At 42.1% G+C, this 14,626-nt stretch overlaps 2 protein-coding genes across 2 annotated transcripts; both read right to left on the bottom strand.

Annotated features, from left to right (window-relative positions):
• Positions 1–2,771: 2,771 nt before the first annotated feature.
• Positions 2,772–4,791, bottom strand: LOC146977802 (tripartite motif-containing protein 16-like). Its single transcript, XM_085792466.1, has one exon. The coding sequence runs from the start codon at positions 4,716–4,718 to the stop codon at positions 3,030–3,032; it is 1,689 nt and encodes a 562-aa protein (XP_085648592.1). The 5' UTR covers positions 4,719–4,791; the 3' UTR covers positions 2,772–3,029.
• Positions 4,792–8,954: 4,163 nt separating this feature from the next.
• Positions 8,955–14,215, bottom strand: txnl1 (thioredoxin-like 1). The gene is made up of 8 exons (XM_085794224.1): positions 13,961–14,215; positions 12,487–12,583; positions 11,599–11,772; positions 11,224–11,346; positions 10,079–10,148; positions 9,765–9,937; positions 9,298–9,402; positions 8,955–9,212 (listed from the first exon to the last, which is right to left on the bottom strand). Exons 1-8 carry the CDS (start codon positions 14,056–14,058, stop codon positions 9,183–9,185), a joined length of 870 nt encoding a protein of 289 aa, XP_085650350.1. The 5' UTR covers positions 14,059–14,215; the 3' UTR covers positions 8,955–9,182.
• Between the last annotated feature and the right edge of the window lie 411 nt (positions 14,216–14,626).

Here is a 14,626-nt window from a genome sequence, read left to right as displayed (position 1 = left end):
TTGACACATCCACAGTTGAATGATGAAATGTCAGGACACAGTTTATGCAGCGGCCCCACCCCTGCTGTTCAAACCACGTGTAGCCAATGTGTGAGACGGAGTAATGAGTTCATAAAAGTAGCACAGAACAAGAAATTATTATTATTTTTTAACAATAATTGAACACAATGATTTATTGTGACAGAAGATTATATAGGCTACACGCTCAATAACTCAGTGAAAGGACAGGACACAGTAGAAAATAGCACATCAACAATATAAAATTAGGCTGTAGGCTTATGTAGAATGAAACTAGTATAGAAACATAGACCGGGACAACAGGAGACTTTGGGACTGTATGAAAAGCATCACGAACATGACCTCTCGAAATAAACAGCTGATCCCTAGTTGACTCAGCAAGAGCTGATGAGTTAAACAACTTTTTCCTCAGATTTGAGATCTCTCCTCCAAAGGGAGGGAGATTTTAGATTCCCTGCCTCTTTCTGGTAAGTGTGAGCTTGTGATTACAACCTGTAATGGGAAATTTTGGAGTAACCCATAGTATGCTTTACGAGGGTTGTAGCTATAACCATGTTAACTAAGTGAACTTCCTTTCACCTTGTGGAAAGTGGTAGGCTACTCGGCTAATCCCTTGGATGATACCTGTATGAGATACACCAGACAGAGACAGACAGATGGAGAGTCCACTCGGGACAGGGTAAAGGTCAGAAGCCAGAGAAGCTCTTCTGACCAGTGCTCTGTGTGAATTTACAAGGGGAGTTGTGTCCTGGCGGTGAAGCCAGGCAGAACTATCAGAGTGCCATATATTTTGTCTGCTGTTCAATGTGTTTTGGGAACTATAAAGATAGCGCCCTGAGAACATCTTCAGGGCACTCACTCACTGACTGTACTCCTTTTTTAAATACTTTATGGAAGGAACAACATTTTTTGCCACCACAAACCCAACAGGTGCAAGCTGCTTTTAGCAAAGTTGGGAAAAGGAAATCCTTTCTGCCCCGTTAATTAAAAGTTGCTCAGCAGAATTAGTCGCTGGCTGGTGCCCTATTTTCCAGAAGTCTCTTGATAGCCACACGGTACCTGACCTGTGGAAAAAATCTGTCATCGTTCCGGTCCTATAAGATCTCTTGTCCAGCTGTTGATACTGAAATGTTTTGAAAGAATTATTGTAGACATGATCAAAACTGATGTTGCTGGTTGTCTCGACCCCCTACAGTTCGCTTATAGACAGGGGCGGAGCACTGAGGATGCAGTCATTACAGTCACCCATCTGATCAACAAACATCTGGAGGACCCCAAAGCATATGCTCGTGTCTTATTTGCCGACTTTAGCTCGGCTTTGAACACACTAACACAGCCACACCTGATCATAAGGAAGTTAATTGACATGGGGGTTGACAGTTTTATCATTAAATGGTTTTACTCATTCTTAACAAACAGGACACAAGTCAGGGTAAATAGCTCTCTGACTCAGCCCCGAGGCAGTGCAGTACTGGCGTGGTGTGCCTCAGGGCTGTGTCAGCTCCCCGGTCCTCTTCACACTATACACCGATGAATGCAGGAGTTCACACCCTAACAATCATATCATCAAATTTTCAGATGACAGCATCATTTAAAGTCTGTTGGATGTGAATACCTGCCCTTCCGTGTATTACAGTGAGATAGCCACCTTCAAAACCTGGTGTGATAAGAACTATTTGGTGCTTAACACTAACAAGACAAAAGAAATGACCTTTAACCCCAAGGTAATTGCAGCTCATGACCGGGTAATCATTGATAACTGCACTATTGAACAGGTTTCTTCATATTGGGTTTGATAGTGTCTGATAATTTGGGCTGGAGCGATCATGTGGATTTCCTCTGTAACAGACTAGCTCAGAGGCTCCACTTTCTAAGAAGGCTGCGGCTGTTTGGGGTCCGAACCGAGATAATGTTAACATTCACAATGCAGTGTTGGCCAGTATCATAAGATACGGTATGGCAGCATGGTTCGGCTCCCTCACGGTCCAGTGCAAGGCCAGACTCCAAAGAATGGTGACCACAGCATTGAAGATAGTGGGGAAACATGACCACGATCACTTCCAGTCCCTCCAGGCAATATAGGGAGCAGTTGTGAAGGGAGCCAATAGGATCCTGAGTGACCCTTCACACGTCCTCTCTCAAGAGTACCAGCTGCTGCCATCAGGGAGGCGCTATAGAGCCAGCAGGTGTAGGACCAACCGTTTTAAACACTCCTTCATTCCCACCTCCATCTCATTACTTAATAAACAAACAAACACCTCTCATGGTAGAGGCCCCTCCCTTCCCCTATGTGGGCAGGGGGGAGGCCATGGCTGTGGATCCCCTGCCCATCAACCCATCAAACTATCAATCATATCAATTACATCTGTTTTGCCTCCACCTGCTGGCTTATACCAACATCCCTTGCTCTTTCTTTTAGTTTTTAGTATGTTTTTATTTGAACTTGTATTATAAGTATTTTACTCTATTTATTGCACCATGCACTTTCCTTCTTTCTCTTCCCTTGGATATGTTTGCCTTTGTTACTGTTTTATTGTATATTATGTACTGTGTATGGATGTTTTACATGTAGCTACATGGCAGCTGTTACAACTCCCTTGCCCAAGACAAATTTCCCCTGGTGGGACAAAAAAAGTTTATTTGATTATTTGAGACCACACAATACATTTCAGTTTTTCAAAATAAATGGTTCTTTCCAGCAGTTTATGGAGATCTGTAGTATTTGACAGGACATTTGGTTATGTCACAAAAAATACTGCAAAATCTAACAAAGGCCATCACGGAAGTATAGTCTACTTTCTCTCTATCATTTCTATTAGTCCTGCTATTTTTCTTCTTTTTTGTATTTTTGTATTGTTTTTACAGCATTTTTTCCCTACAAAACCACATAGTAAAGGGCTCAGCAAAGAGACCTGAGCAACAAACTGTATCAAAATCCAGTAAGGCTATAAGTTGTTAAAAAACAGAAAAAAAACCCCAACAACAACAGTTACCTTTTTAATAAGTCTTGTCTATTTGAGCTCACACAGCTCAGCCTGGGATTTAAAATCGAGCCAAAGTCCAGCGTAGAGTGGCTGAGTGAATGTGGTGTGGACTCTGTGGAGCAGAGTCATGGTCTCAGAGACACTGTAGAAGGACACAACACCTGCCCTGTAGTCCAGGTACACTCCTACTCTGGAGGACTGGGGGCCTGGGGGGACAAATGTTTTTCTTTTGTTATGTCTGAATTCATAGCTGTTGTTAATATATAGTAAAGCCCAAGATTTGGCATTGAGTCCAAATTCACTTTCACTGTTTGTCCTGTTGATTCCCTTGTATGTGACTGCGACAGAAACCCCTCCACTGCACTCCACCTCCCAGTAACAACGTCCAGTCAGAGGCTCTCTGCTCAGAACCTGGAGTTTGTCCGTAAAGTTTTGTGATTCTGGTTTTCTGTCTATTACAAACTGCATCGCTGACAGTAGTGATATCTCCAGTGCTTTTGCCTTTCTGTTCCCATCAGATAATATCACCAATGTATTTGCTGTGTTTGGATCCATTGTGATTTGTTGTGCATATCTTAAGAATCCTGTTCTGGTCTTGGGATCTTCTGGTGGCAGTAAGACGTCCGCTTCAGTCACCGTCGCTGAGATCTCCGGCCATAACTCATGGAAAATGTTGCAGAATTTGTCTCTGGCCTCCGACACGGCTGCCGTCACGCGCTCAAAGTAGCTCAGAGGACGGACACTGAGGCTCGGTGAGTCTGTGCATTCGCTGATTTGTGACAGTGAAGCGCATTTCTGGAAAAACCGGGTGTGATGGAGTGTGTTTGAGAGCTCCTCCAGCTCAGCATCTTCCCTCCTCAGCCTGGTGACCTCCTGCTGGACATTCTTCTCGTACTCTTTCGCCCGACTGACTTCACTTTCCTGCTGGGATCTGATCTGCTGCTTCAGCTCAGAGCTTCTTTGCTCAATGAGACGAATCAGCTCAGTGAAGATCTTGTCACTGTCCCTCACTGCTTTATCAGCGGAGCGATCGATGGCCTCCACCTCCTGCTGAAGCTGCTTCACATCTTTCTCTCTGTCCTGGATTCTCTGCTGGATCTTCTGTCGACTAATATCCAGTTCTTTTTGCTTCTCAGCCCTTTCAGCTTCTGCTGGGACAAAGTCGTGGTATCTATGCTGATACTTGGAGCAGAGAGAACAGATCCTCTGTTGATCAGTGCGGCAGAAAATCGTCATCACTTCACCATGATGGGTACAAATGTTCTCCTCAATCTTTTTAGATACACCGAGCAGTTTATGTTTTTCAAAGGCCGGAGAGTCATAGTGAGGCTGGAGGTGCTGCTCACAGTAAGAGACCAGACACTGCAGACAGGACTTGACAGCTTTCAGCTTCCTCCCAGTGCAGAAATCACAGGCCACGTCTCCCGGTCCGGCATAGCAGTGATCAGCTGGAGCGGCTCTGAGCCCGCTCTGCTTCACTTCCTCCACTAAATCTGCCAACATGGTGTTTTTCACCAGGACAGGTCTGGGTCTGAAGGTCTGTCTGCACTGAGGACAGCTGTGGGTTTCAAACATGCCCTTTTCATCCCAGAAACACTTAATACACTTGACGCAGTAGGTGTGTCCACAGGGAATGGTCACTGGATCCGTCAGTAGATCCAAACAGATCGAACAGCAGAGTTTCTCCTGGTCCAGCTGAATTCCTCCCTGCGCCATTTCACCTCCCGCAGACCGCAAAAGCCAGATCACTTCTGATTCAAACCGAAGCTGAGTATGTGGAAATTTGCAGGATGTTGGTTAGTCTGCCAGATCTCTGAGGGGGCTGAAACTTCTCTCATAAACAGGACCAGCTTACTGTAACAACAGGAAGAAGGAGGAGGAGGAGTGGTTATTATGCTCGGCTTCCTCACAGGAAGTGACAGGATTTCTGCTAAGCAGTGTGGGCAAGTTCAACCAATAGTAATGTGCTCATGAAGACAGGAGATCATTAAAAACCCTGCTAAGCTGATCTTTGCATTATCCTTTCACACCTATATGCCAACTTCCATTTTTAGCTGCTACAGCCCTTTTAAGTCATTTTAAAGCAGAAGTAAGTGATATATTTGTGTTAATATAAGTCTTAAATAGTTATATCTTCCGACAGCAATCACTTACATAGAGTGTTTGGACTGAATCATGGGTCTGTCAGTCACTCTGCTCTGCTCTGAGCCGAAGAGAAAACATTTATCGTATCCTACAGTTTTTATCCAATGAGGAGAGAGAACGGCATGCAGGGCTGTGTGTGCAGCCAAGGGACGCCGTGAATGTGGTGACGTAGCAACGAGGACTGTTATGGTGCGTTCAAGGAAACTCGTATTTTTCCGACCGTGAAGTGGTACCAGTTCGGTCTGGTACGAGTTCACCGGTCGGAAGTTACGAGTGGCCGTTATAGTGACTTTCACAGGTAAAACAGGTCGGAAAAACACGAGTGGGTTGCCTGGAACGCTACAAAGTCGTAAGTTGTGACTTGAAGCTGTAATTTACGATTTCAAAAGCAAAGCCTGCCTGGAACGCAGCATTAGCGAAAACGACCGGACCACTTACTTCTGCTTTAACTAGTCATAGACAATATTCCAGATGTTCTGACTGAAAGTGCTTTAATATCTGTACCCATAAGGCCGGCCTATTCAAATAGTGGCCCAGGGGCCTGACCCAGGGAGAGTTCAGAAATTCCTACAGTAGACTGTGAATACTGTTTTTCTTCTTTATACACTTTGAAGTGTGCCTGGGTTTAGATATGACTAAGATGTTTATTTTTTATTTCAAAAAATAACCACTACCACAGTTTCTGTTCCGTTAAAGCTTTTTTTTTCAGTGTTAAATGTGACCATTTTTAAGGGGAAACAATGAATAAACAGTTCTTGTTTTCAATATACATAATTTGTGTTAGTTTAAAACCACAAGTCGCTGAAAATGTCTGGCCCAGATAAAATTCCTGGTTTGAAAAATCTGGCCCAACTGAATCTGTAAATGAATAGCCCTGTAATAGGGTCTTAACAAAGGTGTATCTCTTTCAAACTCTCCTCTGGACAGGAGGTTGGATCAACACAACAGTTTGCCAGATGTGTTTGACAGAAACAAAGACACACGAGAGAGAAAACCCCCCAATAGGAACCAGGAAAAGAAGCTGCTGGAAGGTAACGTACAAGACCAATGTTTAGTTTAGTTTATTAATTTATTAAGGGACAGTGTGCAGTTACATTAATCATTTGCAGAAGAGAATGAGGAGATGGTTGCACCAGATTTAGCTCACAGCTAATTTCCATCTGTAGTCCCTACACATAACATAAAAAATGAAAAAATACACAGAATACACAGCATAGAATGACACAACACTTAGACAATACAGAAACATGTATGAGGTAGGCATTATGGATAGTAATGATAATAATAAATAAATATGGTAATAGTGAAAATACAACATAAGAGTGGCAGACGTAATACCAATGATGGTAATTCGCAGTTACAAAAATTAAAAAATTACCAGCTATGGTAATGTGACAGATGTATCTGTGGACATCAGATGAACAACAGAGACAAAAGTGCTAACGAGAAAGAGAAAACAACATAATGAGTTAGACAGAAAACCTGACAGCACCACCTAGTGTTGGCAACTTTGATGACTAAGGAGCCATTTCTTTGTGGCCAGACAGAAACTGCGATAGTTTTTATTGATTTTCAGGTCGTTTGGGAGACTGTTCCATTCACCAATAGCCTTAACAGAGAAAGCTGATTGGCCAAAGGTTGATTTTCTTAATGGAATTTTACAGTCTCCTCTCGTCGCAGATCTTAAAGCTCTTGTTTTTTGTTCTGAGCAAGGAAGGATGATTTTTTGAACTAGGCAAATGTTATGATGACAAACAATGTATGATAACAGACAGATGTCCTTGTTCTGGGCAGGATGCACACACCATACTCTGCAAAACCAGTGTTATAGCTCTGTGGAGGACAGCAATCAATGCTCTTCTTTCTGATTATAAGGGTGATGATCACATCTTGATTATATATTCAAATTAGTAATGGATCAAATAAACAAAATGCAACAATACAGACATACAACCATTAAGAAATACAGTAGACGACTGATTCCATAAAGAAAACAACAAAACAGAAATAATTTAGATATTTCAAAACTATGATGTTCTTCTATCTGTGACCTGGTTTAATGCATTTGTGTCAAAATATTTAAAAAACATACTTGTTGATAGCTGTGGATAACGTAGAGAGTCTAACCACAGTGATGTATGTCACCGTTCCACCCACACTGTTTGGCTGGCAGCTGTTGGATCCTTCAGTAGATCCAAACAGATGAGACAGCAGACTTTTTCTCTGTCCAGCTGAATTTCTTGCTGCACCATTCCAGCTTTAGAGACAGCCAATGTCACAGTTTCACTTTTACATCAAGCATTAAATCAGTTACCCACTTCCCCTATGTGCACTTCTGTAGTGGAAACAGTATGGCTTGTTCACTTTGACACTCCACAGCATGTGAGCTAGACTCATCCACAAACTGTTTTCTTGTCTGTTAACAACATCTATGTCACGTCTGTCCGTCCTGGGTGAGGGATCCCTGTTTTTCCCTGTTAAAAGGGTTTCCGGGAGTTTTTCCTCAGTGGATGTGAGGGTCTAAGGGAAGAGGATGTTGTTATGATGCTGTGCTGTTTGTAAAAACGGGCTATACAAATAAAATAGTCTTACTCCCAGATTCCTATGAGAACAAGAAAGACAGGATGAGGTTGTCAGGAACTGATTCTTTCCAGGAAGTGGAGCATTTTCAGTAACACGCCCTGTTTACAGCATGAGGAGGGGAGTATGAGACAAACTGTTCAACCCAAAACATAATACATTTACTCTTGGAAAACTATTTAGGTTAATTGTCTGCCATAAATCCAAAAGATTCAGAACTTTAAAAAAAATTACAAATGCACTATAAAAAGGCAAAGATATTTTAAAGCTAGTCATATTGTAGTGGGGCAAACTTGCAGGGTGTTAAGGTGTCTTGATGTTGACCAAAGACCAATGGTGGTGACCAATGATTAAAGGAAAAATAAAGAAAATGTTTTGTTATCAAACTCTAGTGAATATCTCCATATATGAGTTACAGGAACAGTGAGTTAAAGGGAAATAAAAAAAAAAACCTCCCCAGTAATTAGAGGAAGGAAAAAGAATGGAAATGCTTCAACACCCTTAAATGAGCAAGAAAAAGATCCAAGACAACCTTTTAGGTCAAATTTAGAGGAAATACACAACTACCAATAAACAAGGCCAATGTTTTATCATTGGGAAGACATACTGAAGACAAGTAAATTGAAAAATGTTCCTTTTGCTACCTTTATTTACAAAACCCTTCCTCTTCCACATGTCTGGATTCCTAGTTAATCTCATGAATGTGTGAGGATTGATTATTTTTGGTTAACTGACGTGCAAATTATCTCTCACAATATTAAACTTGCAAAAACATGTGATGTTCCAACCACGTTCAGAATCTCTCACCCTCTTACAGCATCTGTCTCCCTCTAGAGGCCGACCTCGGACCGACATGGGCAGCGTCAGAGCAGCTGAGATGGGAAGACTGTCTGTGACCAGCAGGAAGCTTTTAATTCATCTTGATTTGTGGCTACGTAAAGCTTCAAGTGGACCACAGCAAACTGAAAGGAATCTACTTCTGACCCTCTGTGACTTGTACAAGCAAATGCATCTAGACAGGGAAGTTTTCCTGGCCGAGTCCTGGTTCAGTGTGGAACCTTTGGTATCAAATTCTTGAGTTCCCTTAAAAAAATTGTCACTGTATTAGTTTGATTTGCTCATGCTACGGTCCTTATAGTTATTTCAACATTAATATTGTCATTTGTGGTATGAAATACTAATTAGGGGTCCAAGAAGAGTTCCCACAAAAAGTAGCCTTGACACACATGCCTTTGAAAAAGGATTGGGTTTTATTTACAGTGATTTCCATCAGTATTACAATACAAATGACTTGTAGACTCCATAGATGGAGAATTCATTGAGAGCTCGAGGAGGACAGTCGGAGACCGTGTGTATATGTGTGTATATGTGTGTGTGTGTGTGTGTGGTAGCTTTGGCAGAGTGAAAGTCCTTGGATGTATCTGTAACCTCCTCGTCTTCTCTTCTTTCTCCCGTTCAGTGACTCTCTCCTTTCTTCCCCACAACCTGCAACACAACAAAATAAATAATCATTTAATATGAATAAGCACATGAACATGAACAAACTCTGGTGACTGTAACGGCTCCGTACCCTTTTGAAGTCGTTCATGTTGGTGGCCTGTACTGGGGTACCTATGAATGTCAGGTAGTTAATTTTTGTTGTCTCCTCGTCTCCCTGGTTTGACTTGATAAACAACTGGAAGACAAAAACAAGACAAATACCGTGAGCAAACTGGTAGGGGGGTTAAACCTGTGGGTTGGCAGATTCCACTGATCAATATCACCACTGACAGGTCTGAAAAAGTAATGGCTGCTGGTATGATCCATTATTAAATACAAGCAAACACAGGCGATGGATGCGGTGGGTGTCTGAGTGACGCTGTATCAGCTCTGAATGCAACATGAATTATTTTAAGATCATAAATCGCAAATAAAAACTGCTAACAACAACACTACAACCTGCCATTGTTCGTACTCTGATGAAGCTTTGCTTGTACTCAGAGCAACTGTGTGTTTTCTTTGTGCATGTTAAAAAGACGGATTCTTTCCGGTCCTCACCGTAACACTCTGTACGTTCTGAAACTTGACGTAGCGCAGAGGGATCAAACCGTCGTCTTTGTAGTCTTCCTCCGACAGCTCCAGAGTCTGAGTGGCCTCGCTTCGCTCTGCGTCGTCGAAGCTCATCGAGCGAGGGAGATTGATGAACACCTTCACCACCTTAGGGGCTTGGGCTGCATCAAAGAAGGGGATAGAAACATGAGGGAAGGGCAGGAAGGAAGGATGGAGAAGAGGACACAATAATAAGTTTGATTGATTGTTGCATCAACTTCAGATGGGAGACTCAGAATCATCATGTGTAGAACAAAACTCACGAAAGTCTGACGACTGCAGCTTCATAGAAAAGAGCTTGACCGGCTGGTTGAAGGCCATAGTTATCAGCAGCTGGACCAGAAGGCAACATATTAGACAAAACTGAATATATCTCCTCAGCATTAATGTTCATTTTGATTGGTTAGTTGATATTATTAATTTATACTTTATATGGGACTTCACCTTTTACACTAAGGGAACTTAACAACCTGTAATGTGGAACTTCTCCTAACTTTATTATTACCCTAGTGGGGGCTTTGTCTCTAGGTTCTACCTTGTCCTTTATTACCAGAAACCTTTTTTACTTTTGCCATTAAAAAGTCAGTGCTAATGTCTTTCATATGTGATGTTTGTTTAGTGAAGTGGACATCAGTGTCATTAGGTGCATTTCCACTGCAGGAACTTGGGGGTAATTTTACGGAATTTTGCAGGAGCCTCCCCCACAGGGCTTTTTACAGGAACCTTTACGGGGCCGAACGGAGTCCCTGCCTGGGGGTAGGGACTCAGATCGGCCCTGAAAAAGTCCTGGTGGGGCTTGAGATTTACTCAGTGCTGATTGGTCAGACTCAAAGCAGGATCATGTGACGCTAAGAGAAAGCCCCGAAATAAGCGGCATTATTTAAACGAAAAAAGAGCGAATAACTCAGTAAAGGACAAGAGTAGCGGTAGGCCTGGTAAAAAAAGTGCGATGAATACGCGATCGCGGGATTACGTGACGATGGAGACCACAATCCCATCTTTTTTTATTTTAGAAAGCGTCTATACTGCTGGAAAAAAACAACAAGAGGAGTAAAAAAAAACAACGAAAAAAAACCGCACAACGACCTTGCGATGATCGAAACTGTCGCACCGGTGGGTACAGGACCACTAGGAGCACAGGACCACTAGACCAGCTCCCACCTTGCTGATTATGTCCACATGAAACAGAACAATATTTGGGGTTCATAATAAAAGTATGTTGAGTAGGTGGCCCTTCAGTGAGCCCAAGCTTGGCTCAGAACTATCCATCCATTCCCATGTAATATCTCATCTAGGATTCAAGCATTAGATGTAGATCCCCATTGTCAGAGGAGTGGCTGAAATAATGTAGGCATTCTCAACATCTGCTCATCCAAGCTCCAAATAAAAGTGAGCCTGCAGCTCGTACCTGTTCATCACAGTCAGACTCCAGGTAGGAGGAGTCTTTGATTAAGCAGCTATCAAAGCCACAGTCGTCGCTCTCGTTCAGGCACTCGCAACCAGCTTTGTTGACAAAAGGCATGAGGTCCATCTGAAAACACACCAAACAAGATCACACCCTTTATGGAACATTTGTACACGTCACTTTGAAGCCACCGACTGATCCGTGCTCTCTCTGCTTCACACACACACTGTTGTCTCCATCTTCACGACATATACAGCATCAGCTGCAGCCAGAATGGCCACTTCAAAGGTTATGTACCAAAATAGAAAGAATAAAACCTGACAATAAATCCTGCACGTACACACACACACACCACAGAATAATGAGATGTCCACTCACGTATCCCTTGGGAATGTCCGAGTCCTCACTGTTTCCTGGGTCGTTCTCTGTGTGCTGTTTGATTTTCTCCTCCAGACCTGCAGCGTCCGCCCCCTGATACTGATCCACCCGGACCCTGTTCCTGAAGAACAAGAAGGTCGGCGTGGCTGAGATGTTGTTGGCTGCTGCTGTTGCCTGGGAGAAAGAGAAATGGTTTGGTCAAAGTACCCTGGCATCTAGGGTTGTATCAGCTTAGACTGGGCTTGTTTTCCCGGCTTGACACTTTCCGTTTCCCAGTCTTTAATAGTTACTGTATGGTGACGGTCCGTTTTTTATCTGACTGCATGGAAATGTCTCTCTGTAGTTGTACAAAAGTAAATTTGTGCGTTTGATATGCTATGTCTGCAAAGCTTATCAACCAGCCTCAGTGACCCAATTGACTCAATTTCAATTCAGAAACTTCCTGCCTAATTGCAAATTAAAGAGAAGTCTGGTGAAAATATTTTTCTTGTTACTAAATTTCATGGAACAACTGAAACAACAATGAATTTATGTGGCCAATGGCTGAACCATTGAGCTTCGTCGGTGCACCACACTGTTGCACTGGGCATCATGTTTAACACACTGCAGTTTCATTTGCCTCAATACAACATACACCACTCTCCATACACAGAAAATAAAACGTGTATGTACAGAATTACAAGTCAAATCCGATTAAAGCTGCTTCAAATGTTTGACAACGTATCCCTGAGATATATATATAAATGCTTCAACATTTTCTATAGTTGTATTTCTGGTACGCATGTAGAAGGTTTCCCTTATAACCACACCTTAGTCTTTACGCTTGTTAATGTCACTTTACAAGTGATGGTTTTGATCCTAGTTTGACCTCACATGGCAAAGACTTACCTGACACACATGAACATCTACTTCAAGGAAGACGACTTGAGGGTACTTGTTACTCAGCATGTTGAAAGCTGGAGCTATTGTGACACAGGGCCGACACCTGAGGAGGTAAAGGACAATATAACAGTGATCTGGTCTCTGAAGTGGAACTTCAATTAGTAGATAAATTAGTCAGCACATTCATTTCAAAAATTGACAAAAAATTCCAATACATAAGGATTTGTTAGCTTTTGTTTGAGATAAAGAAATTACCATTGCATCCTTCTACTTAAAAGGCGGCTGCTTTGATAGAACATCACTGTAGCATGAACTTTTTATAGGGATATTCTTGTCAAATATCCTTAACTTTTTGTGAGTAGTGTACAGAAGATCAGTAAAACTAATGGACTGAATGTGACCATATAAATTCTGTCAGTCTTAAGTCAATTTTCAAATGTCCTATTACAATTTAGTAAAGAAGATATATAATTTTTAAATAAGTGTGTAAACTGTTTGGGACATTGTACAGGTGACAAAAGAAGCCTGAGCGCGCCCTCTGGTGGACAGCCTTTACCGATTGTTAACTACCTATTAGACATTTTTTGTAGTACATTTCTTCATGCAAATTAGCCGACATGTTTTTAGACATGACAAATCTTCTGAAAGCTTCCATCGATTACTTAGATGTGACAATAGCGAATACAACAGGTTTAATCTTAGGATATAACTTTGTGTTGTTGTTTCTAACACATGCGGAACTTCCCAAGATCCACTGTGGCTCTGGTTTATGTCTCCCTCTCTGTTATCATCATCACATATAAACATATCATAACCCATTTAATGACGTTAGTTTAGATAAACCCATAAGACAATAGTTCAAACAGAAACAGAAACACCGCTTCATGTATAGTCAACTATAACTGACACCCACGAGGGTTTAGGTTTACTTACATTATTATTGGCTAACAGATAAAATCAAACATTTCTTTTTAAGAATAGAAAATAAACATCTGCTGTTATTAGCAGGCCCACAGACTTAAAGATCAATGCATCATAACAAATATAATCAATGTGTAGAGACACGTCGTTACGATGATAGTCTAATGTTACTGTGAAATCTAACAGTTTATAATGTTGCTTTGTTTCGGTGTTAGTTCAGCACATGTGCTAACGTTACTGCTGTTCCCTGTGGTGGTGACCAGACTTACCAGTCCACTAACAACTTAATAACAAACCCATCATTTAATCTTGCGACACTTTAGCAGCCAAGTTACTGTAATACTGCTATGTCATTGTAAGGAACACAGCTAGTCGGCTAACGGTAGCATGCTAACTTAGCTTTCCTGGCAATGAGAGACACCCGTCACATAATCTAGCACTATGGTTCGTGTAAACTCTCCACAACGATTAAACAGCGAACTCTCACTGTTGTCCAGTCCTGAGTTAAAAGAAGAGAGGGTCTAACAGTGCGGCCTCGAAGCCGGCTTAGTAGACTTACCCGGCCATTGTGAACTTCACCACGGCGAGCCTGGAGCCGGCGGCCGCTAGCTCCGGCTGGAAGTCCGGGTCGCTCCCGATCACTTTCACACCGACCATGGTGTAGTCTGTGGCGGCGGTGTGAGCTGGTTACCTGGACGACGGTCAGGACAAGACAGCGAGAAACGTAAATATGTAGAAGCTACGGTGTTTTTAGCTTTCTGTCAGTGTACTAGCCAGCTAGCTGTCCGGTGTCTGAGCCACACTCTGGTACAGTGGTCCAAGCTGCTTCAGGATGTCGACTCCTGATTGGACAACAGCAACAGGAAAGGTGGGGCTTTGTTCTGCTTCGGCGACTATTGGCAGTGTAACACGAACTCCACTGCCCTCCACAGGAGAGAGGAATCTCGTCCCCTTCTTCCCTACAGTCTATGCTTCTTCCCCATGCTTTTTGACATCATTGTTAAATACATAATAAATGTAGGAATATGTAGAAATAGAATAGAATAGAATAGAGAATAGAGAATACTTTATTCATCCCTAGGAGGGAAATTCAAATTAGTCCAGTAGCTCACAACAATGACACAAAAAAGAAAGAAAGATGAGAGTGAAATAAAGCTTATTGGGAAATAAAACTCCCTAAATACTACTTAAATAGGCTATTTGTTTATTTACTCTATTCTAAACT

This window comes from Trachurus japonicus, chromosome 12 (genome assembly GCF_045865225.1).
Source record: "Trachurus japonicus isolate A0001 chromosome 12, Traja_1.0".
Lineage (NCBI taxonomy): Eukaryota > Metazoa > Chordata > Actinopteri > Carangiformes > Carangidae > Trachurus > Trachurus japonicus.
This window is presented reverse-complemented; position numbering and strand designations above follow the sequence as displayed.